We start from the raw sequence: 24,195 nt of genomic DNA on the forward strand, positions 1-24,195 counted from the left end.
CCTTGCTTTGACTTCTTTGGGGCCCTGTTTTCATGTTGCAGTATTTCCTGGGGTAGAGAACTTTCATCTCTATGCTGTGCAGAGTATTTGGCCTTCCTCCCCCCACCCCTTTAAAGAACAACTAGTACCTATGCCTTATAAGGCCTCCGTTTGATGTCCGGGTTTTTGTCTTCCTACAAGCCCGTTCTTGTAAAGAGGAAGCTTTACAGGTCTTTGAGGATGTCTGAGCTGAAACAGACCAGCCTGCCCGACGCCGTCCTCATCATATACACAGCCCCTCGTGGTGAGGCAGGCACGGGTGGCCATATTCTGACTTCATTTGGGGAACCCTGATGACTTTATATCTCGGTGTTGATCCATTCTGATACCAGCTAGACTAAGCTGGTGCCATCGGCAGTTGGAAGCTGCCTTCTTCCAAAGTCCCTCTGCTGTAGGAAGTGCTGGGAGCTACCAAAAGGTTGTGCTCTCGATGCCCAGTGTCCCGGATGCCCACGAATGGAGCTTGTAAAAAATACTTCCAGAGCGCTGTGTATAGGAAGGCTTGGCGTTCTTTCCTAAGGACAGGAAGTTGGGTATTGGCCAGTTAAAACTTCTTGCCAGCATGATGGCGTGGCCACTGCAGGACCATCGTAAAGACCACAAGGACCAGCAGAACCGAATGGGATGGGCAGAACTGGCCACTGCCTAACTGTCATGGGTTTCATATACTGGGACGTTGTGGTGACATTTGGAGCTCAGTGCTGTGCGTTTCTTCTGTCAAGATGCTCGGGAGTCCCACACCAGTGATGTTTGGTGTCCTTGTTCGAGGTGCCTGAGCGTCTGCGTGGGCACCAGGTAGCCACGACCATGTGACCACGCTCGCCCCAAACGCTCGTGCCCTGGTTCCCGTGGGAGCCGGAACCAAGCCAAGATGTTTAAGTTCACCCTTGCACCCACCCTGCCCTACAGCACATGTCCACTGGCTCCATCTGTGTGGACCTGCCCCTTCTATGCCCAGCCCCCCCATCTCTCTCCCTTCTCTCCCCACCCCCTTCTTTCCTCCTCCCCCCTGTTCTGTTCTCTTTTTCTTCTTTCTCCCCCTCCCTGCTTTTTCTCCCTTCCTTCTTTCCTCTCCCTCCTCCTCTTTCTTCCTTCCTCTTTCTCACCTCCCCCTCTTCCCTCTCTTCTCCTGTTCTTTCTCCCCTCCCTCTCTTCCAGAGAATCTGATTAGGGATTTCTCTCTCCATCTTTCCTCCTTTCTTCTCCTTTCCAGAGAAACCAGTTGAGGGATCGGACACTCCATACTTTCTGAGATGCACTCGATGGGTGACCCGCTGGATTCTTGAAACTGCAGCTCCTGTTTCAGAGCTGTGATGATGTACACATTTGAAAAGACGCCATCCTGTGGAAAACCCAGAAAAGACTGAATTTGTGAAATGTGACATAGTTAGGTGTCCCATTGGCATAAACTGCCTTTTTCTTTTAACAGTTTAAAAAATCTGTCGTCCATTCTCCACGAAACGATTGGCCAGGACAAGACTCGGGTTTCCCATATGTTCTCTGTTTGCATTTGGGCGCCATTTCAGAAACCACATGGGAAAAGTTTATAGGCAAACATTACAAAAAGTGACAGTCTGAAGTGCTGCTATCGCTGGTTTGGCAACACAAAGTGTTACCTGAAATAGCTCACTGTTTCCAAAGTCTCTTTAGCTAGCTCAGCTGCCTCAAGACAAGCCTCCCGAGGGCCTTGGTGAAGAATTCAGCTAGACGTGTACGATGAAGTCACATCTCTTTCTGACTTGTACAGGATTTCCCCTCCTCCTAGGCTTATATCCACACTCGAGGACTTTTCCCCTTTGTTTATTTACTGGAAGGTAAATGCATTTTGCAGCTCCGTCCTTGCCCACAGCAGTGTGATGTCACATTGAGAGGTCGTGACCTTTATCCAAATCTGCTGAGGGACTTACCAGTCAGGTAGCCCTGCCTCAGTTTCCTTCTCTCCCTCCGTTCTAAATGCCTCTTGGCTCCAAGGAATAAATGTGTGAGGAGTTTCTTAGGGCAGGGATTATACCCAAGGAATTGCTTGACTATTCATAGCCTTTGTTTTGGGACTAGCTGTGGACATACCCATCTCTTTCTTTTTTAAAGATCAGAGTAGTCAATTTATTGAAAAGAAGCTACGTGCTAACATGCTTCTGGCACTTCTCGTGTGTTTGAAACTTCTGGGAGAAGACTCAAATTGATGCTACTAGAGCTTTCCACATAGGTGTGTGGTCCCAGCAGGTTGAAACAAGCATGTCCAGCCCTCCCAGAAACTAAATGCATTACCGTGTTTGTTTAGCAATTTTAGGGAACAGTGACAAAGAATGTTCAACACCAGTGTGTTTGTTTCAGCTTGCTTGCTTTTTTTTTCAAATGTTAATTTATATTACAAAAACTATGTGGAAGCAGGTTTGCTGTCTGTGGACGCCTTCTGAAAGAGCAGTTGGTGTATAGCAAAGCAGCTTCTGGAACCCTCCCTGCTTTGTGTTTTGGCAAGAACAGCCGAGGGAAATGTTGGCCTGTGCACGCCACATGGATTCTGCATGCTTGCCCCTGCCCAGAAAGACCCCGGAAAAAAAGAAATGCAGGAAATGCTAATCTTACTATAAAAGGTATTGTTTAAATTTCCCAGGAACACTTTGCCCCTCGTCAGCTGTTGTATTTTACAGAGCAAGCCGTGCGGTGTGGCGGAGGCGGAGGGAGGGGCTGGCCCGTGTCGGCGGCAGGTGACCGGTTAGGAGGGCACGTTTGGGTAGTGCAGATGCGGCCTCGGTGATGTCAGAGAATCAGGAAATTGTGTTGGCTCCCAGCAGAACAATGTGAGGTAAATACAACTGTGGGGAGTGAATGTTTACAAGGAGTGGGCAGGAGATCCGTAAGCAGGATGGGGGATGGTCTCGAGGTGGGGGGGGGGGCAGGACAGGGTGGTCCCCACTGAGCCAGCCCTTTGGATTTGAGGCCAGGCGTGTTCTTGGCCCCCCAAGGTGCGCCGTGTGCAGGAATCTCCATGCCCGCCCAGCAGCACGGCCGGGTGGCATGGGCGGGCACCAGTTTGGCCTTCTGCCCTCCCCGCCGTGTGCCCCCACCTGCCCTCTGCTCTCTGCCTTCCTTCTCTTCTTAGTATTTTCCTCCCTGACCTCTCCCTGCCTTTCTTTCCTTTCTGTTGGTTGGTTATAGAATTCCGTTCTCCCTTCTCCCTGAGATGGGCTTGAAGTCTTTATGGGGTACCCAGCGATGTTGCTGTATTCTTCTGGGTTTACCAAAGACACTACTGACCCCCCAAGATGGGCCTTTGGTGAAATAATCACTTTGGAGAGGAGGGAGGGAGAGCACATGCTTTTTGAGGTTGGGATGTCTTAATTTTATGGCTGTGTGTCATTATCTTCTAGATGTAGTTTGGGGAGTTACTTTACTGTCCTTGAAGCTTATCATCCAACTGGAAAACTGGGAGACTGATTAGTCTTGGTTTTATTGGAAATAAAAGCTGTTTTTAGTACATTGAGTCATCTCAATTGTCCATTGAGATGAGAACCCATCACTAACATCATTTGGTATCTGGAGATGCAAATCCAAGTGCTCTCTGATTATCCTCTGAAAATAGTGGTACCCAAGGTCATAGATGAGCGTCTTTGGCCTTGAAAAGGCACAGCGACGGCAACGGGCATCAGCCCAGCACGGTCCAGTTGGAAGATCAGGTTCACGTTTGTTGGCTCATTGGGTCCCCACAAATAATACCTGTTATCTGGATACTCTTGCTTTTCCAGAGTCGAGGTTGAGAAGTGAAGCAGCAAAGGAGTGGGGTTGGGACTCAGGGCTCTCCCCTTCCAGGGCAGCATTTGTCGACCGTCTCCTGCGTAGCCAGCCCTGCACCCCCTGCACCGAGCTCCTCCCTAAACCGGGCAGCTTGGTGTTTTTCTGGTGATGTTGGGCCAGCATCGCCCCCTCAGTTCGGCAAGACTTTGTGATTTGTCTATTTCAGGTGAATAAAAGGATTCTCTGTGAAAATGGTTTCCTTTAAGAAAGGAGGAATCTTAACTCTACCTTTGGCAAGAGAGAGATTCTTCTGCATCACAATTGCAAATGCCTCATTATTTTTAAAAAGTAGTTTTAGAGCATCCCACTGTATCCATTAAATAGGGGCACGGTCTTCTTATCTGAGGGGCAGGAGAGAAGTAGGTTAGCTGGGAGGTTCCCAGGCTTTCCTTGCAGGGAGGGAAGCTTTGTGGTTTGTGCTCTGCTGCTTCCCTGCACAGTGACTTCCTGATGACCAATTCTGGCTCATAGGAGAGCAAATTCCACACCATTCTTGGTGACTTGCTGATGATGAAATGTGGCCTTAATAAATATTGATTATTTTATGACCCAGCCCAATCCCAGGTAAATTCGTTCTCACATGTGGGTGCTGTTTTGGTGATTAGTTGTTGGAGGCGTGGGAGACGGAGGACAGCTGGATCTTGGTCTCACCAGCTGAGAGGGTCGGCTCGGGTGGCCTTGGGGGCCATTGGTTCTGATGTATGAATCTGTGACTCTAGGACCCTGGAAGTGGGAGATGGGCAGAAATTTGGGGCCAAACTGAATTTCTTTTTCTTCTCCCTCTTCCTTTGCCTCTTTGCCGTATTTCTCTTTTGCTCCCTTTTCTGCTCAGGATCCAGAGTCCAAAATATTAGTAATTCCATTCAGCTGCATTTTGGCTTTAAATAGCCCTTGGAGGGCTTGGAGGCCTGACCTAAGGACCTTCCTACCAAACTCCCAGCAGTTTCTTTCGAGTATCATTCTGTTCTTCATCCACCGCTTAAATGCTTTTCTTCAGAGAGGCCTTTCCTGATCATGCTGTAGAACAGGGGTCGGCAGACTGTAAAGAGCCAGATTTTCAATATTTTAGGCCATACGATCTCTTATCACAAACTGCTCACTTCTGATGTTGCATCACAAAAGCAGCCGCAGACAGTCAGGAGAGGAAAAAGCTTGGCTGTGTTCCATTAAAACTTATGTGTGCAAAAATCAGGCAGTGGCTGGATGTGGCCCGAGGGCCACAGTTTGCCAACTCCTGCTGTGAAATGGGTGCTTGTCCTCCCTCCCTGTGTCCTGCTGTCTTGCTGTCTCCTTCATGGTGCCTCAGACACTTTGTATTTTTTGTGGCCATGCTCATGTTGTTGTCCCCACTGTAGTGGGAGTCCCACGGGTGTGGGGTCTCCGTCTTCTCCTTTTTGCTTCCCACAGCCTCCAGAGCAAAGCTCGGCCATAGTGGGTATTCAGTAGACACTTGCCGAATGAAAAAACCAAACCTGACCCCAAACCTGCCTGTTGGTTGGGGCTGTCTACCCTTGCTTTGGGGGTGTTCATCTTTGTTAGATTTGGCTTCGATTTCCTTCCTCTTGTTGTGGTTTTCTCTTTGGGTTTGTGTCTGGAGTCCTCAGCTCGTTGGAAGGCATTTCCATGCCAGGGCCCATCGCGGCCTGTTGGCCTTTGCAGGCGTCTCCTTTAGGAAGCCCTGGCCCTCCTGTGCCTTTCTATAAAGTTGGCTGCTCACAGTGGGGACGAGGACATCCCAGACCGGCCCCATGCGACCCTTGCTGTTCCTTTAACGGTGGGACCGACTCACGCAGGGACTTTGGTTCAGTCCTTTGTGGGACATTCGTCCTTGCGAGAGTGGGCTGGCAAAAACAATTGCCTTGTGATGCTGCCCGGATTTGGCGCCATCCCAGAGCTGGGAAGCTTTGTCTTTTCTGGGCTGGGGACTCTGGGTACCATTCACAGTTCTCACTGCGGGATAAAAGCCCATTTCATGGACCCTCGTGGTTGCTGGCTCGCAGCTCTGGATGCTGTCCGAGAAGGCGAGCCGTTCCGGCTCACCTCTGCCCAGATATTGCCATGGGTCAGTCCTCTTGGACTCTGTCTTGTCCTGCCCGCCAGGAGACCCTGTGATCATGTGAAATATGTGTATGTCAGGCTAGGCCCTGGGGAGGGTCGCGGAGAGCCCAGAGACTGAGCCCCTGCCCACTAGACTCTTGGTGCTTGCTGTCTCAAACGTGGGTATGTCCCAAGGAGCTGTGGACGGAGGGAGACAGGCCAGTTCCCTTCTGGCCAGGACAACTAATGTAAGGCTCATTGAGGAGGTGCTGTTTGATTTGGGCCTTGAAAGATGAATTGGATTTAACAGGGAGGAGAAGGGTAAAAGGGGTACCCCAAAGAAGACAGAGGCACACGAGGCTGAGGATCCCAGGAAGTGTAGTGGTGGGGTCTGACGAGCGTGAAGGGATCCAGCTTTGTGGGATGGAGCGAGGGGTACCCAGTGCTCAGCAGCTTCTCTGCAGCATCCGTCCAGCGCAGTGGAGACCCATACTCAGTGCTTGGTGGCTTTCCCCTCTCTTTGCTTTTGGTGTTAAAGCCTCTGGGCTGTTATCATGCTAAGAAATACAGTGTGTCCCACCAGCTCCCCCGGCACTGAATGAAGTCTCCAGCAAAATGCTGACCTGCGCCTGAGAGCTCAGGAGGCCATAGTTTTGTAGAGGGATCTGTTGATTTCCTTGAGTTTGAGACCTTTCGTTCTAAGAAGCTTGGCTCTGTGACAACAGGCAAAGTCTGGCACAACTAAATAGATCCTCAAGTATGTGTGTGTGCGTGCGTGCATATGTGCATTAGACACAGTTGTGCTGAATGAAAAAATTGTGAAATGTAATGTCCCTTGCAAAGGCAAAAAAGCCACAATAGTAGATTGTGTTACAGTACAGGCAGGCTTTGGACTGGCAATCGACTTAAAAGTTTTCAAGTAGCATATCCTTCCACGCTGGGTTTTTGGGTTTGTTTTTAAAGCTATGCAGTATGTGGAAACTGAGGCGGGGCAGCTTTTGCTTGGTGCTTCCTCTGGGTTGATGTTTTCAGATACTCAGCCTTCCTCTGCACAAGGGCTGCTTCCTGGCTTCGTGGGGTGCGGGGAGCGCGGGATGTCTGCGGGGGCCATATGCAAAAACGGGCAGCCTCTCCTGGGAATCGACGGGCCTCCACTGACTTTTGTTGGACTTTCTCTCCTTTTCCTCCTTCCCATCTGTCTCCGTCTTCTCTCCCACCTCTCTGCAGAGCCACCAACCAAATACCAAATCTCTCAACCAGAAGTTTACGTGGCCGCACCAGGGGAGTCGCTAGAATTGCGCTGCCTGTTGAAAGATGCCGCCACGATCAGTTGGACTAAGGATGGGGTACATTTGGGGCCCAACAATAGGACAGTGCTTATTGGGGAGTACTTGCAGATAAAAGGCACCACGTCTAGAGACTCCGGCCTCTATACTTGTACTGCTGCTAGGACTGTAGACAGTGAGACTTTGTACTTCATAGTCAATGTCACAGGTGAGTTGACCGGAGGGCCCTCTGCTCTCTCTTCTCTGTAGCCATTTTCTGGGTAAAAGTTTATTGCACAAGTGAATTATAGTGGGATCTGCTAATTGGCCACCAGGCACACAGCTTCAAGGTTTATTATTGATCAGCCTTTGACGTTCTTCCATGAGAAACCAGTGCGTGAGAGAGGATGGCCATTAAAAAGGACAGAATCCTCTGGCACCAGATAGCATTTTTCTTTTTTAAGACAGCGTGCTTTCCTGTGAATGAAAACACACCTTTTTCTTCCCCATGCCACCGGCATCCTTAGCATTTAGAATATAGGACTGAAATCTGGATGCTCCAGCTTTCTGATTCCTTTTTATTAAAATTTGAATTTCTCTCCTTGATTTTTTTTCCTCCACACAGTGAGGGTGAATGCGCAGGCCCCCTTCGTGGCCAAGTTTAAAGTTTTGCTTTGGGAATGTTAGTAAATGGTTGGAAGGCCACCCGGGGGACTAAGTTTTCTTAGGGACTAATTCCTTTGTGGAACGGGACCCCGAAAGCTGAAAGGTTGTGTTGGAAAGAATCTTTGGACATTACACAATCAGTCAATTTGTTGGGGACTTGGGTACTGTTTGAAGCTTAAAATCCAGTTTCAGTATATCCAATTTTATAGCCTGTTTAAATTATAGGGAAGCAGAAAACATTGAGAATCATAATCTAGACCAGCTGTCATTATGGAGAGAAAATTTAAGCCATTGAAACCATCTTAACTAAACACGGCCTCAGACTTTTTGCACGGGTTCCTGGGTTGTTGAATCCACATGATACAGAGGGTCCAAGTTGTAGTGTGTTGTGACTGTTTGCTTTGCAGAAATGCATCCATGAATGTGTTCTTTTGAATACAGATGCCATCTCCTCTGGGGACGATGAGGATGACACGGAAGGCACTGAGGAGTTTGTCAGTGAGAACAGTAACAAGAGTAAGTAACCGCAGTCTGCGACGGTCCCCGAGAGAGGACGGCCTGGCGGGACCCTGCCTCTTTCCTGTCTTCTTGTGGACTCTCCAGCTCGCCGCTGTGTCCTGCTGCCCTGCCAGCCCCCTGTTATGTCTCCTGACTTTCAAACTTGAGAATAAACCAGTGTCACTGTCCACCCTTCTCTATCATTTGTCCTTTCTTCTTGTGTCAGTGTCACTCTTTTTTTCAGGCACTTACCACTTTTCTCTCTCTGGCTTTCCTTTCCCCCTTTTGGTTTCTCACTATTTGGAGACATAAAACCAGCAGAACCATAGACTATCTTGGTTTTCTTTATAACAATTGATGGTGCCTGGGTGTGACAGTGTGTTCCCATCTCCTGGGGACATCTGGCAGTGTTTGCTTATCACAATAGGGAAAGACGGTGCTAGTGGCATTTAGTGGATGGAGACCAGGGATGCTGCTGATAAACATCCTATGACTTACAGGACAGCCCTCATAACAGAGAATTATCTGGTCCAAAATGTCAGTGGTGATGAAGTTGAGAAACCCTGGCCTTCTAAAGCATGTGCTGTGTGCTGGGTGGAAAGAAGGGATGTTGGCCTTACTTTGGAGATGGCAGCAGAAAGTAGAGCCAGTGGGTGGTGTTTGCTTATTTAAAGGCAGTTGACCTTGAGCACTAACACTTGAGAGGCAGGCAGATAAGAACCGTTTCTTAGAGCCAGGTGGCCTGGGTTCGAATGCTGTTCTACCATCTTCGAGCCCAGCAACCTTGGGCAAGCCATTTAACCTCTGTGCCTCAGTTTCTTCAACTGTACAGTGGGAATAATAATATTTTATGGGGTTGTGATGAGGATTAAATGAGTTAATATTTGAACAGTGCTCAGAAGAGTGAGTGCTGGCAAGTGTTTGTTCAGTAATGAAAACAAAATATAGAATTAGTTGCATTTTTCACTGACATGGCTGGACTTCTCCCACGGATTTGGTACTCTGGTCATTGGGATGCTATAGTTTATGTTTTCTCAAAAGGATTTTAGTCAACTTATTATATTTAAACAGGGCCTAAAATAAGATAATTAGCTATTAAAATAGGCCTGGGGCTTCTTAAAGGGAGAAGAGAAAATAGATGTTGTCAAGCACCTAGGCTAAATGTATTGCTCAAGTGGGAAGCTGGATTTGTCCCTGAATCTTCTAGCAGCGTGGGCAAGAAGGGAAATATTTTGGTTTACCTTGTTTTCACTTTTTGGCAAGAGAAAGCTCAGGGCAGTGGCTCTCCAAGTGAGGTCTCTGGCTCAGCAGCAGCATTGTCACCCGGGAACTTAGTAGAAATGACATTGTGGTCCTGCTTGGATCTAGCTTGTGCTCCTCCTGGCTCAGTCGGTGCCCCCAACACAGCCCTGTGAGGTGGGGAGAGCTGCTATCTCTATTTTACTATTTGGAGAGTGGAGACCCGGTGAGCAAAAGGCAGAGCTGTGAGTCCTTCACGGAAATCACAGTCCCCCTCTGCCAGTTTCCGGAGTCACGGTGGGGGCGGTGTGGGAAAGTCTATGCAGTTGCTTACAGCTCTAAAGTGGTACCCACATATGGGGTGCCATCGCTATTGATGGGGATGTTAGAATCCATCACGCCTGGAAACTGCACCCTGCCTAAGAGCATGTTACCCTGAATACACGTGTAGTGATAAAATACAACAGCAAGATACAGGTTACGTAACAACTAGGCTCAGTGAACTGAAGCTCTCTCTGATGATTCAGAACGATTACCTACCAAGGCCTCTGGGTTATCCTTGTGAAGACTAGTCCCAGCCACCCAGTACCTGAGTAAAACGGCCGGGTAGTGGAGGGTGGAGGTGCACTATTTGATCGAATGCCAGCTGACAGTGGGCTTGCCATGCCTTCACTACACAAACAGGGGTCTTGGTAATGAGCTCTCAAATGACAATTGACTCGGCTCTGAAGTGGGTGCTCTGCAGTGATTAAGGTCTGGTGTTAGCTGTCCCAGGGAGACGCTGCTGTCGGGCACTGCCTCTGTTTGGTGCCTGTGAAACATTAGACGCTATTTCAAGTGATAGCAGTTCTTAGCTGACTACTTGGCTGCTGCCATCTGTTAGTGTGATTAGGCTGGTCTGATTCACAGGTGCGGCCCCGGGCAGCTGAGCTTAAGCAGCTGTGGCCTGTGCGGACAGAGGAATGCCATGGCCAGAGTAATTGGCAAGACAGGAGAGGGGATGTTGCCATTAAAACAATTTTTTTGCCACCTCAAGTGTCAAATGCCTGACCTGATTAATAGGGAAAATTGCAGAAGGACTGAATTCTTTGCATTTTTAGCCACCTGGAAAACACCCGTGTTTCCAAATGGATTCCTTCAGTGCCCCTTGATTGACTGGAAATGCCACTGGGGTGTGTTTGAATGTTCCCCTTCAGTGAAGTTGACAAACGATGCTCCAGTGACCCTGTGCTGTCAGTGACATTTTGTGGCTTTTCTGAGAACGTTTTTTTTCTCTTTTTGGACTGAGACATTGAACATTTAGTTCTATGTCTTCTGGCTTGAAAAATATATTTAGTCCTCTCTGTTGATAGGCCAGATTATTGTTTCTCTGATTTTGATGGTTAAATATAAGCAGGCAAGCTCATCTTCCTGGTAGAGTTCTATTTAGATTCTGTACAAAACACAAAAAGCATGGCTACTAAATACAATGATAAATATAACAATAAAAGACTAAGGCAGGGCTGTTGAATTTTGGCCATGAAACTGGCATCCACTGATATCAAGGTGTTTCTTGATGTCTATAGGAATGTTCTGCAGTAGTTAGGTTGATTTTAACTTTTACTGATTATTTCAAACCCAGCTCAAAAGTGGGCTCCTCTGTAGAGGATTTCCTCATTCCCACATGCAGACTGAGTGGTTCATTTTGGGTGTTCTTGTATTCTGTTTTTATTGCATATCACATAGTATCTCAAGCCTGCTTTTCCCTGTAGACTGTTTGCTTCTGCAAAGCAAGGACCGGCCTAGATGTTGACTGATTATCTTGTTGAATTACAGTCCTCACATGTGTCTTTTATGGAACAGAGTTAGTGTTTATGGCTCTCATAGCAAACAGATCAATGTTCAGGTTTGGTCTATAAATGAAGAAACTAAGCTGGTGTTTCCCAAAGCATATTCCTTGGAACCTTCCTAGTCCAGGTAGTTCCCTGCCGAAAGTGTGTTGTGTTTTGAAATAACTTTGGAAAATGCTGCCTGCCATGGCCCTTTCTGGAGACTTTCAGTTTCCACCGACATAATAAAAGCTCTAGAAGTTCTGTCATAAAACATCTGCTTAATTTTGTCTTTACCCAGAGATTTCCACGCTTACTGACCATAGGACCCTTTTAAAATCATATCATCTGTTAATATCCTGTTGCAAATACATTGAAAAACCCTGCAATGGGCTGATTTGATTGATCTGACCAGATCAACAGCCCCCCACCCCACCCCCCTTTTAAATCAAGTTCTTCAATCACATATGTGAAGAGTATTTTCTGGTCTTATTTTAGCAGCTGATTAGCTGATGACCTCACACCTTACCAGCGTGCTAGATGTTTCCCTAGCGGACAGTCCTGTGATGTCATTACAAGTCCAGCTGCCAGGAAATAATGTTGCTACATATGCCCTCCCGTGAAACACATTTTCTCCGGCAGAAAGTCGCAATTGCAAATGCTAATTTTTGAAATGCATCCAGCTTGAGGGTTTTGAAAGGTTCACAATTTATGCCTTAGCATAGGAAAGTGTAATTTTAACTAGTCCTTGCCTTTCTTAGGTCCCTAGGTATCTTAATGTACTGTCTGGCAGCAGATACATACACATTTATGCCCGTTTGTTCAAGTAATTTTTATGACCTCCAGTTTTGTGTGTAAGTGAGGGCTACAGGCTTAGTTCTTGGGAATATCATGATTGACAAAAATTCAAGTCTGGTTGCTTCACTAGAGGGAATTGATAGCAAGGGAGCTGTGTCGAGATTACTGTTGCTGAAGTGGTTCTTTCTGTTGAGTGAGGATGGAGACAAGGTAATGTTCTGTTTTGGTTTCATTCCCATTGAGATCTGCAGATATCCACAGTATGTGCCATGGAGAAGGGCTAATTTTTTTTGGAAGTAACTATGGAAAACCCAGGCACTTGGCCTGAGATTCCAAACTCATCTCATTGATCAGCTTGCTGATAATGGTTCATTAGTCCCCTTTGCTCGAATTGGGATTTTTCCTTGTAGAAATAGTGTCAAAGTCAGTAGCTTTGGGTTTCTTAGTTGTGTTGAAGTTTGCAAGAATTGGGAGAAAAGAAAGCACACGGGCTTCTTAAATTTTTTGAAATTCCTTTGCAGTGAAAACCTCATCATAAGGTGGTTAGGGCGTTTTATCACAGAGGCCGACAATGGTGTTTTCATGAAGTGAGCTGGATTTCACAGCTTTTCCTTCTCAACTTTCCCACCGATCAGACAGCACAGCTGATAACTGGAGGGTTCTCCTTTGGGGGCAGATAAAGGGAACTCACATGGGCAAATTGGTGTCTCAGTGAACTCAGTCATTGCGTGTGTGGGTAACTTGCCAGGTTTGTTGCAATGTATTTTTCATTGGATGTCTCGCTGGTCAACAAATTGGTGTTTTAATGAGGTTTCTCAAATGACAGCATCCTTCTCCCCCCACCCCATACTCACACACTCACTCACATCTCCACGTTTCGTTAGATTTCTTTTCTCTTATTTACACAAAACCGAAAACAGATGAACTGCAGTCTATTGCAAGGATATGGGTTAACTCTGAGACTTTTTCCCCCCCCAGCCAAGGGTCAAAGCATTCAAATGCCATGATTAGTGATATTTTTAAAAGCCCTAATTATAGACTTAAGACTGAGGCCTTAGTGGAGCTTTAGGGAGTTTGCAAGACTTAATCTAGGAGCTGAAACGGGCTGTTTTTTTTTTTATTTTTGCATCAATAAAAATACAGTTGGCAGTCATCAGCGTCCATAGCTCACATAAATCTTGAACTTCTGACTTAATTACCATGGGAGAGTTCAAAGGGCACCCTGGAGTGGTTGAAAGAGCAGTGTTCAGGGAGCCAGGGACTTGGTCTAGCCTTGGCTGACCTCTGGCTGTGTGAGCTTGAGCAGATCACTTAACCTTTTGGGTGACATTGATCACATCAGCCGTTGGGCCAGATGGTTGCCCAGGTCTCTCGATGCTGATGTAATATGAGCCACGTTTTCCCTTTAAGCGATTGGGCCATGTTCTTTCTGTTTGGTTCCAGAGGGAAATAGGCCATAAACCTTAGATGTCAGTATTGGGATATGTAAGGTTTTTGCTTCTTGTCAAGTTCAAATTGCAGGGCCAAGAGAAACCCTATAATCCTACCAATTGTTGACACAAGCAATACTTGCCTAAAACCCAGATGCCTGAAAAGAATGTTAGACTGGGATGGACCTTATCAGACCATTCAGTTCAGCTCCTTCGTTTTATAGCTAAAACTTTCACCTGTCATCCACCCATCCATCCATCCATCCATCTATACATCCATCCATCTGCCCATCTGTCCATCCGTCCGTCCATCCATCCATCCATCCATCCATCCATCCATCTGCCCATCCGTCCATCCATCCATCCATCCATCCATCCATCCATCCATCTGCCCATCCGTCCATCCATCCAACTATCCAATAAATACTCCGGCACCTAATCCATAAGCTTGAAGATCACTTATTGATCAGCAGACATTGAAAGGAATATATTTCAGTACAAGGACACCCATGTTGATTGGAATACACGTGAATAACCCAGAGAAGGAATACTGAATCCTCATGTGGGATGAGGAAAAGTTTGTGTGGCAGTATTTTGAGGTTACAAATCTCATTTAACCAGCCATGTCTTAAGAGACTTCTGTATGAAAATAAAATTATAGTTCTTTCAGATGATCACTAATATACAATAACTGGTTCAGTGTGAAAGTGTTACTGAGCAGATTGTATACCACGATGATGGACTTTTGTTTTTTTTTATTATTTATTTTGGCTGGGTCTTACTGTTTCTTTAACCTGTTCATTATTAGTATTTAATGATTAAGAAAGCATCGTTCTTTTGATACATACTAAGTCAGAAGATTCAAAGGTGTCAGAGCAGAAGGGCCCGTGCCTTTATCATCTAAGTCAACTCACTTTACAGATAGAATTCGTTTTCCAGGCCATTGGAGGTTTATACTACGATCCCCCCTCCATCAATTAAATGACTTTAAACCCACTCTTCATAAGGTTATGCCAGGGCAGGTAAATAAACCTCACTAGCTTCCTTTAAAACAGTCTGTTGTATTCTTGGCATGCAGATTCATTTTAAATAAAAGTGTTGAGTAAATACCTGTATTGAGGACCAACTGTGTGCAAGGATCATCTCTGATTTCAAAATCATGAGTTTGTTAAACGAATTCCTTGTAATGAAAGTTGTGAATGGTTTCATGACTCTTGGTATGAAAGAGGCCCCTTGTGGTAGAGGGGCTAGTTCAAGGAGCTTCTTGCAAGTTTCTCTCTGGCTGCAGTTTGGTACTTTGGGGTCCTGGGATTTCCATGTGCCCAGACTGCAAAAATGGCAGTAAATATTAAAGAAGAGTGTACAGAGGACATGAGGCTGCTGCAGAAGGAGATGGTGCAGGGCTAATCTTAAAGTGGAATTATTTTTCTAGACTTTATAGACCTTCAGGCTTCACATAAAACTGGTTTATTTCAGGAAGAGCCATTGTAATACAATAAAAAAGTTCCTCTCCTTCAGCATCCAGCCTATTAAAAAGTTTTGTAACCTTGACATCTAAAAGGAGACCTTGTCCCAGACGAATGCCATTTGGTGCAGTGGGATTGGGCAGGCAGACGGGATCTGGGGCAGGGGGTTGGGGTAGTCAATCCCTGCCACACAGGGAACCCAAATAACTCGGCTCGATGGCTTTTTTCTTTTGAGTGACTGATTTCCAGTTACTCAGAGAAAGGGGATGTGAAATTCGGGTTTCAAGCTGTAGCCGTGAAGGTGATCTGGTTCTGCTATGTGGATTGTATTTTGTGGTGCTTGCGTTCACCTTGGGTTTCTGAGATTTTCGATGAGATGCATCACGCCCATATGCTGCATGGCTGTGTGTTTTGTGCAAGCAGATTTTATAGATGCAAGTTGTAGGATTGAGATGTTGCCCCAGGGAAGTGGCTACTTGCCAGAAATTCCAACAAAATTCTTGCACCCTAGCCCTTAAATCATTCCTTCGGCGCCAGAACGGTACTGGTTGCCATTGTGCTGTTGCCTCAGATCAGGCAGAACAAGCTGGTGTGTCTGAGGTGACTCGTGTGTTGGTTGCACTCTCACTGGTATCTTAGCCCAGTGACAGAGGAATGGAACGCCATTCCTAATCCCTTAAGCAAAATCCTATTTCCTGACGTTTTAGGGAACATAAAAATCGTTCCTAATGGTCTTTAAGCACATTTCTGTTGGTTTCTTTTATGTGAAAAAGAAAAGACATTCCTAAGGATTAGCTCAGCTATAATCGATGCTATCTGAAAGAGTTACCACATTAATATTTAGCTAATTCATGTGAATAGGCTATTGTGTTTACTTAAACAAATGACACGAGGAAAGACACCTGACAACATGAGGTATGCTTTTCATTTAGGTCAGATTTGTAAAAGGCTTTGTTTAGCGACAAAGATCATTATTTATTTTTGCTTTCAATGGTTTCTTTTTATTGGCTCTGGATGTAGATGGATTTTTCTAAGTAGAAGCTCTTAAAATGAAAGATTACCGAGATTGTTTCAGCATATTCCAGGTCCCGGGAGTCTTGTGATAAATAGGAATCCAGTACTCCCTGGGGAACACTCACAAGAAGAAGTAGGTTTACCAGCATTGGAGGCCAAAGTCGGACAGGCACGCAAGCTGCCCGCTCATTGCAAATGCAACAAGAATCACAGGAGAAAGTGCAGCCCACTGCTCTTGTCCCTCCGTCCCCCGTCCCTCCTGCTTGCCGTTCTCTCTCTCTCTGGAGTACATAATGACCCACAATGGTTTTGCCTTTCTGTTCTCGTATCACATAGGCACTACCTGTACCCACCACCTTGACCCCTAAAGTCACACAAGGATCAAGAAGACACAGCGTGCCCTTGTCAAGTAGTCCCAGCTCCTCCTTTCATAGTGAGTTTCAAGAGCAAGGGTGAGGCAGGTAGGGGAAGGAGCTTAGGAGGCAGTTATTCCCCTTCCTGATGGAATGTACCATGAAGGTCTGGCTACTAAGCTAAGGGGATCGTTACCACCTGAGAGCAAACCGGCCAGAAACTGGGGAAGGAGACTTCGAACTCTCCATCAGAGACAGATCCTCTCTCCAGGGACATTTGCCTCTGGCTTGAGAGTGTATGCGTGCTGTTGGTTAGTCTATGCGTGCTGTTGGTTAGTCTAACCCGCATCAGAAGCCAGCACCGTTAGGAGTCTGCCTTCTGGGATGCTCAAGGCCCCGTTGATGGGATTTTGGTTACCGGTTTGGTAAGATGGAAACACTTGAAAGGTTCGATTACTGTGCACAATGTCTGTGGAAGTTCTAGATGGGAATAGAGGACAGGCAGTGTGACTTTGGCCCAGGCTGGCTGTCCTGGACTCTAGTCTTGAATGCAAATCGTTGATGGAGGCCATCAAGAGCTATTGGAGAGATGGATTGCAATCCTCTGGAGAAGCTGCTTCCTGCTAGCAGTGGAGAGGAGGAGGGGTGAAGACGGTGGGCTCTGGGATCAAACAGCCTTAGTTCAAATCCTGGCTGTACCTCTTCCCAGCTGTGTGGCTTTGGATAGATTACTTAACTTCTCTGTTCTCCAGATTCCCCATCAGTAAAATAGGAATTATAATAGTACCTTTCTCATCAGATTGTTGTGACAACTACTGTGTGAGGCATTATGTAAAAGCTTTTAGAACAGTGCTTGGCAAAGTAGCTCTCAGTAAATAGAAAGCTATTTGCCATGATCAGCAGTGCTCTGGTTTGATGTTGTGGGTCTTACTTAGATAAAATGTCCTTCACTTGATGATTTAAAAGCTTAACTCTTTTCTTGAATAAAAAAAAAAAATCACTTGTGTTTATGGCTTTGTATTCTTTAGAGGAGGCAACTTTTAGCATTTAATTGGCAGCCTCCTGTTAAGTTTTCAGCTTAGGCCTGGTGGTAGAATTACAGTGTTTACAATTACCAATGGAGAGAAAAAAATGTTTCTTCTTTCTTTTCATTTTAAAAATTGCACAAAATTAAGAAAATTAATTCATACAGAGTTTCAGATTGGGATGATGGAAAAGTTTTGGTGATGGATGGTGGTGATGGTAGCACAACATTGTGAATGTAATTAACACCACCAAATTACATATTTGAATGTGACTAAAAGGGGGAATTTTAGATTTTCTATATGTTGCTAGAATAAAAATTTAAAAACAAACAACATAGGGTTGTATAATACAAACAGCTAACCCTAATGGAAACTATGGACTGCAGTTAATAGCACAATTATAATAATATTCTTTCATCAATTGTAACAAAGATACCACACTAATGCAAAGTGTTAATAATGGGGCTAGGTATATGGGAGCCCTGTATTTTCTGCATGATTTTTCTGTAAACCTACAACTTCTCTAATAAAAGAATTATAAAAAAATAAAGAATTTAAGTATATTTAGTGATGAGGTATTTTGGTTTGTCTTTAAAGTATTGGGAAATTTATGATGCTCCCCTAGGATTATTTTATCATATTTTGATGATAATTTATACTGTTGGTTGTCATTTAAAGTAAAGCTCCAATGGGTAAGTGATGTGGTTGTTGAGGGTAACTTATTTTGACTGGTGCATATGTGATCACTGAGTAAGTGTGATGATCTAAAACACTTTGTTTTGGTGTGTGTTGTTACTGTGTGTATAAAATAGTATTTTAAAACATGCTTCAACATGAAAGTATTTTCTGGCACTGAGTGCAAGAGAGAATGCCTCAAAATCTTTTCCCCCTTAATTGACATAACCCAATAAGCAGCCCACATCTAGGGATTTTCTGCCAGGACAGCTGGATTAGACTTTCGAAAATATTTTCCTAATGTAGATATAACCTAATGGTCTTTCATTTAAAAAAAGAGTTTGTAAATATCAGATCCTTTACACACACAATAAAATGATCTTACCTGTGTGAAATGTGATAATAGAGGCGAAGATATCCATCTATGTAAATTTTAATGTCGATTTCCAAAACAGGAGCGCCATACTGGACCAACACAGAAAAGATGGAGAAGCGACTGCATGCTGTCCCTGCGGCCAATACTGTGAAGTTTCGTTGTCCTGCTGGGGGACATCCAACACCAACTATGAGGTGGCTGAAAAACGGAAAGGAATTCAAGCAGGAGCATCGCATCGGAGGCTATAAGGTAGAGCTGAGCTTTGAAATTATTATTTCCTAAATTTTTATTCATTCATTTTTTGAAGTACCCTGAAGTTAGCAGCATCTAGAAGGAATTTTTTTCATTATCATAATTGATCATTTCAGGGTTTGATGTTTTTTTTAAAAATTACCCTGGACTTACATGTAATTTTAAAGTACGATCCCCACTTGCATTGTTCTTTACATGGGGAGAGTTTAATAACGGAAGGGTCAAAAGTTGAGAGTCTGTTTTCTATATGCTTTATAGTCTGTAAAACTTAAAACTGGAGCAGAATTTGAGAAGTGTAAGTACAATTGCCCTGCTTGAGCCGGATTGTGTTAACAGGGAATGGGCTTGGATTTAGAGTCTGGAGTATGAAATGTTTTTTATTAAAAAAGAGGGCTTTTGAAATGACAGAGGCAGTGCCCCAGTCCTCTATCTTCAGGGATTCTGAAGAACTATCACAGAGTGTCCCGAGATACAGTCTCATGGCTCACTGGGGAGGTTGAGTCAGAAATCCCCTCCCTGAAGATGCTGCCATGGAGATCAGATGCTCTTTCATGCCTGTGTTTGTCCATTCAGCCAATGCTGATTGGGTACCCTCTGTGGCAGGCACCATTCTAGGCTCTGGGGAAAGAAAAGACGGTAAGGCACATCCCAGCTCGGGGCTCCTGTGAGCCGGGCAGGCAGGTAAGAAAGCCTGCAACTGGGGGACACTGCGACGTGTGTGTTGATTCCTATGGACGCCCAAAGAGAGGGGGGCTGGCTCTTTGGAAGGGTGAAGGAGTATAGAGAAGGCTGTGGGGTTGAGCTTGAAGCAAAGTGTCCCAGAAAGAGAGATGTAATTTTCCAATTATTTGGTATGGATGGAAAGGACTTTAAGAATTTAGTGTATGGGTGGGACTTAAGGAAACCTCACTATGAAATTCTTTGGTGCGTTTGGAACATGAATGGGTGTGTTAGTTATCTATTGCAGGATAACTATTTACCCCCAAAAGTAGTGGCTTCAAATGACAACGTGTATTATCTCACAGTTTGTGTTGTTGGGGAGCCCAGATGAGGCTTGGCTCGGTTCTCTGTCTCAGGGTTTCTCACAGAGCTGCTGTTCAGGATTTAGCTGAGACTGTGCAGGGTAGGAGCCACTTCCAGACTCACTTGTGGTCGTTGTCAGGATTCACGTCGTCGCATGTTGGACTGAGAGCCTCAGGTTCTCATGGCTGTCAGCTGTCTGCCGCCCTGTGAGGAGGAAAGAAGTGAAGGTCATTTGAAGTGTAGTTATGGAAGTGACATCCATTCCTTTTGCCGTGTTCCATTGTCAGGAGCAAGCCGCTAGTCCAGCCCACGCTCAAGGGGAGGAAATGACCCAAGGGCCCGAATACCAGGGCGCCATCTTGGAAACCTGCTCTTCCACCTCTGACCCCAGCAGTGTCCCCAGATGGCAGCAGTGGAATTCCCGGAAGGGCTTTCCTCAGGGGCCCTCCCCTGCGTTTAGAGGGCTGGCAAGCCCCCCCCCCCCGACCCTTCATCTCTGTGGTTAAGTGAGCTTTCTCTGAAACACTATACACAATAATTCATCTTTAAAGGATTATTTGCTTCTGGAAAAAAAAAAAAAAGACTTATTTGCTTAATTTAAAAATTAACATCTAGAAGCCAAAACTCAGAGGAAACTAGGTCTGGCCTATGAGTCAGTTTCTAAGAGCATTTGTGGGACGGTTTACGTGTGAAACAGTTGAGAGGCACATTTGCTGGAAGGTGAGTGCCTTCGAAGCTGTGGATGTAGAAATCCTTCAGCTGTCCCCCACGGCTCAGGCTCCTTGGGTGAAGGAGGAGGGTGATGGTAGTGATTTGTCTCTGTTCTTTTAGGTACAATGGAATTGGAAGGTTGGCCTTTTTTTTTTTTTTTTAAATAATGACTAGCAAAGATTTCGTTAGGTGGTGCTGGTTGGAAGGAAAGAGTTAAACCACTAAAATTGTGGCCCCTGGGATTGTTCTAACCACCAGATGCTCTCTGAAAACTCAAATAATTGATACAGTTCCAATGATTTATGTAAATACAATTTAAGTAGAAGAATGGTGATCAGAATCCTGGTGGTTAACTAATTTCGTCAATGAAGACAGGCCTGTAAATAAGCGCAAAGAGTTGATGAGCCTCCTGGGACTCTTGGTGGCACATACATGGAACTAACATCATCATCCTGGGTGAGGAGCTTTCTGCAAGTCTGAATCGGTGATTACAAACCTGCTGGAAAACTGAGATGCCTAATGAGAAAATACAGCCTGATTTTTAACAGGTGCAGTTCAGTTTTAATTATTTATGACAACATCTGGCTAAATGAAGAACACCTATGTTCCTAAAGCAAAACAGTAGCCCTCGGCAGAATGCCCTTAGCCTGTCCCTGCTGAGGCACTAGCTAATTTGAGTGTGTGAGAACAAAAACCTAAGATGTATTTTGCTTAGGAAAAAAAAAAAGGCAAAATGGGGAGGGGCTCTGGAATGCGGTGTGCTGGCCCTGGCCAGGGGCTTGTCCCTTGCTCTGCTGGTCTGGAGGAGAAAGAGGATCCTTGCAGGGCTGTGACCCCAGGCAGGGTGGCCTGAGGGGGTGGCCTGTTGAAGTGCAGAGGTGGTCAGACTGGATTGAGCAAGGGGTTTTCGCAACAGTGGTGGCATTTGACGTCTGTTTTGGGGACACTGGGAACTCTTAGAAATTCTGTGGACCCCTGTGGGCTTCTGGAAGTTTAAAAGGAGAGAAAGACCGCTCATCTCATGGGATGACTTAGTTACCTACAGATTAATCCTCCCTAACGAGGTGTTAAAGAAACCCCAGGTACCGAGGTCATGAAGTCATTGGTGGTCAGAGAGCAGTGCCCGACTGCTGCACCAAGCTCCCCGGCTGGCGTGGCCCTGCCCGCTTCAACCCCTCGGGTCGCTTGTCAGAGCTGAGCAGGGCAGAGCTTGGAGAGCAGGGGCACTGACAGCATGTTTTCCCTTGGTTATTTTCTTTGTTACTTATATACACTCTTAGAGACATGTGCCTCCAAACATTTGGCCTGAGGGAACTGTCTTGGACAATTTGTAGTTTTCATTCCTCAGCACTTCCTCAAAAGGAAGAGGCCTAATTTAAACGCAGAAGGCCTAATGTCTAAATTGCCCTCACCCCTGACTTGCTTTTCTTTTCAACTCGCTTGTCTTTGCCACTTCATTTAATGAAGGATGTCCCCCCCCCCCCAGAAAGCAAAGACTGAAAAGTTCCTGCAAACATTTGTTATTTCTGCAATTTTTTTCCCCCATAAATGATGCTGAACTCTGATGACCCATCTGTCCAGCTCCTTTTACCTGTTCACAGGTTGGTCGGACACCTTGACCTTCACCTCCTGCTTTACAGCTCATTTTGAAATGGTACACATGTTTAGCCAGGGAAGGGACAAGGAAAGAGAATTAGGAAATGGGACAGAAAGCTCATTTTAATTAAAATGACCGGCAGAACTATTTGGTATTCTGTGGTTTAGTCTTATTTATCAAAGAATTCCCACTGAGCCATTCTTAAGTGATTAAGAGTCAAATTATTATTTTTTCTCAGTATGTGGGCAAAGGCTGGGTGGGTATTATTTATTTGTAATAGTAAAGTTTGATTTAAAGTATAACTCTGTCTCCCTAATTGTACTTATGCCCCAGATTCTTGCATCAGTCTGAATGCTGGGCAAGTTGTTTAAGCCCTCTTGTTGCTCAGACCTTAAAATGAGAAGATTGAAATAGATGATCTTAAAGGTCTGATGTCTTCCAGCTCTAAGAACTGTGATTTAATAGCATAACTATAATACAGCAGCAGCCATTTTTTTCATCCTAAACAACAGCACAGGATTTTTGTTTTATTTTTTTAAAGAGGTTGTCTTTCTGGCTAGATAACTCATAGGGCTCTGAACAGTTATTGCAATTTAATGCCAAAACCCAGAAGATGATTGAAGTAATTAATAGACCACCTCAATTTAGGCATAGAGAAGAGGATTCTTAAAAACAGTCTTTCGTGCTGCTTGCTAATGACACAAGAACAAAGACCAAGAGAAATCACAGAATAAAGCATCCCCCTCAGCACCAGCCATCCTAGGGGTTAAAATTCCTACGGAGCACTCAGCAGAGAAGGAAGCATTATATAGAGGAGGACTGATATTTTCCACGTATGTTTCAGATCCAAGAAAGGGCAATGGAAAAAAATTTTTTTCTTATAATTGTTACTAAACTGGTTGTTTTGGTGGTAGATTGGAGTTACGTCTTCTCGTTTACTTAGATGTCATTCTAAAGACTTTCCATGTAATTTTATGCTTAATCCTAAAGTGTATTTAGGGTGAGACTCTGTCCTAATGTCCTTATTAAAGCAGTTATACTTTGTGGCAATTATTCTCAGCCCAGACATTTCGGCTTTAATCCCAGACCCAGCAGCTTGCAATGCGGAAGCAGGTGTGTTTTATCAGTCAACCTTTACTGACCACTTACCTGCCACCTGCCAACCACTGATCATGTCACTTAGTCCCCTCTGCAGCTTGAAGATGGTGGCCCTGCTACTTCCCTCCTTCTACAGAGGAAGGCTAGTCACATGACAGAGCCCCGGCAGTTTTGTCCCAAAGTTCATGCTCTTTCCAAACTTTAATTCAAATGTGATTTGTAAAAACACTGCTTCCAGCAGATGAAACATGATGAAAGTAATGGCTTCCCCAAACCATGTAAATATCAGGGTATGCTACTGAGAGCAACGCTGTAGAGTTTGATGCTGTTCTTCGAACTTAAAATAGTGCCCTGTGGCTCCAAACCAGGTGGGTGTCCTGTTGGCAGCTGTGCCCCAGGGCCTTGGTGAGCGCCTTCTGGGGCTCAACTGAGAGGACAGCTTTGCCTTTGTAAATCACTTTTCACCCCCCACTGCAGAGAACCATTGGTTGTTTACTGAGTGGAGGCAAGGGTGTCTGCCACTGGTCCTGGAGACAGAGATCCCCCAGCCCTGTTCTCTGGACGCCTCTGGCAAAGCAAACTTCTTGTGTGGACATAGGAGTTTAAGCATTAACAGGTGTTTGCTTCCACATCTGGTGATAACAGTAGCAAGTGCCAGGGCCCTTGACACATGTGAGGCCTGGTTGTGCAAACACATCCAAAGGGGTGGTTCTGAGTCCTCCAGGAACCTGCTGGAAAGTGGGGGTTGGGGTTTATGTATCTTCATGACAACTGCTCTGTGTTGAATCGTCCTTCCTTGGGAGTCTTTATGAAGGTCAGGGGCAAAGGGGATTACTGTTCTTCCCGGAAAGTCGGGCCCTGAGCCTGGTGAAAGGAAGTGTCGGGAGTGTCCATTATCACACAGACACAGCATTTCACGGACTTGGCACAAAGTAAAACTTTCCATCCAGCTTCTGGGTGTTTATTCCTCTTGTTCTCGAACACTCGGGTATTTGGAAATGTCTGGACTATTTTGCAATGTGGAAACCAA

At 45.3% G+C, this 24,195-nt stretch overlaps 1 protein-coding gene across 12 annotated transcripts in view; it reads left to right on the top strand.

Moving 5' to 3' along the window:
- Positions 1-24,195, top strand: part of FGFR2 (fibroblast growth factor receptor 2) — a 100,101-nt gene that overhangs the window by 19,024 nt on the left and 56,882 nt on the right. For 5 of the 12 annotated variants that reach the window (XM_037805430.1, XM_037805428.1, XM_037805431.1 and 2 more), the window contains exons 3-5: positions 7,099-7,365; positions 8,244-8,318; positions 18,564-18,733. In XM_037805430.1, coding sequence (XP_037661358.1) covers positions 7,099-7,365; positions 8,244-8,318; positions 18,564-18,733 — 512 coding nt within the window. The remainder of the gene's footprint in view (positions 1-7,098; positions 7,366-8,243; positions 8,319-18,563; positions 18,734-24,195) is intronic. The other 7 variants (XM_037805434.1, XM_037805432.1, XM_037805435.1 and 4 more) reach the window with 2 other exon arrangements.

Source organism: Choloepus didactylus, chromosome 15 (assembly GCF_015220235.1).
Source record: "Choloepus didactylus isolate mChoDid1 chromosome 15, mChoDid1.pri, whole genome shotgun sequence".
Lineage (NCBI taxonomy): Eukaryota > Metazoa > Chordata > Mammalia > Pilosa > Megalonychidae > Choloepus > Choloepus didactylus.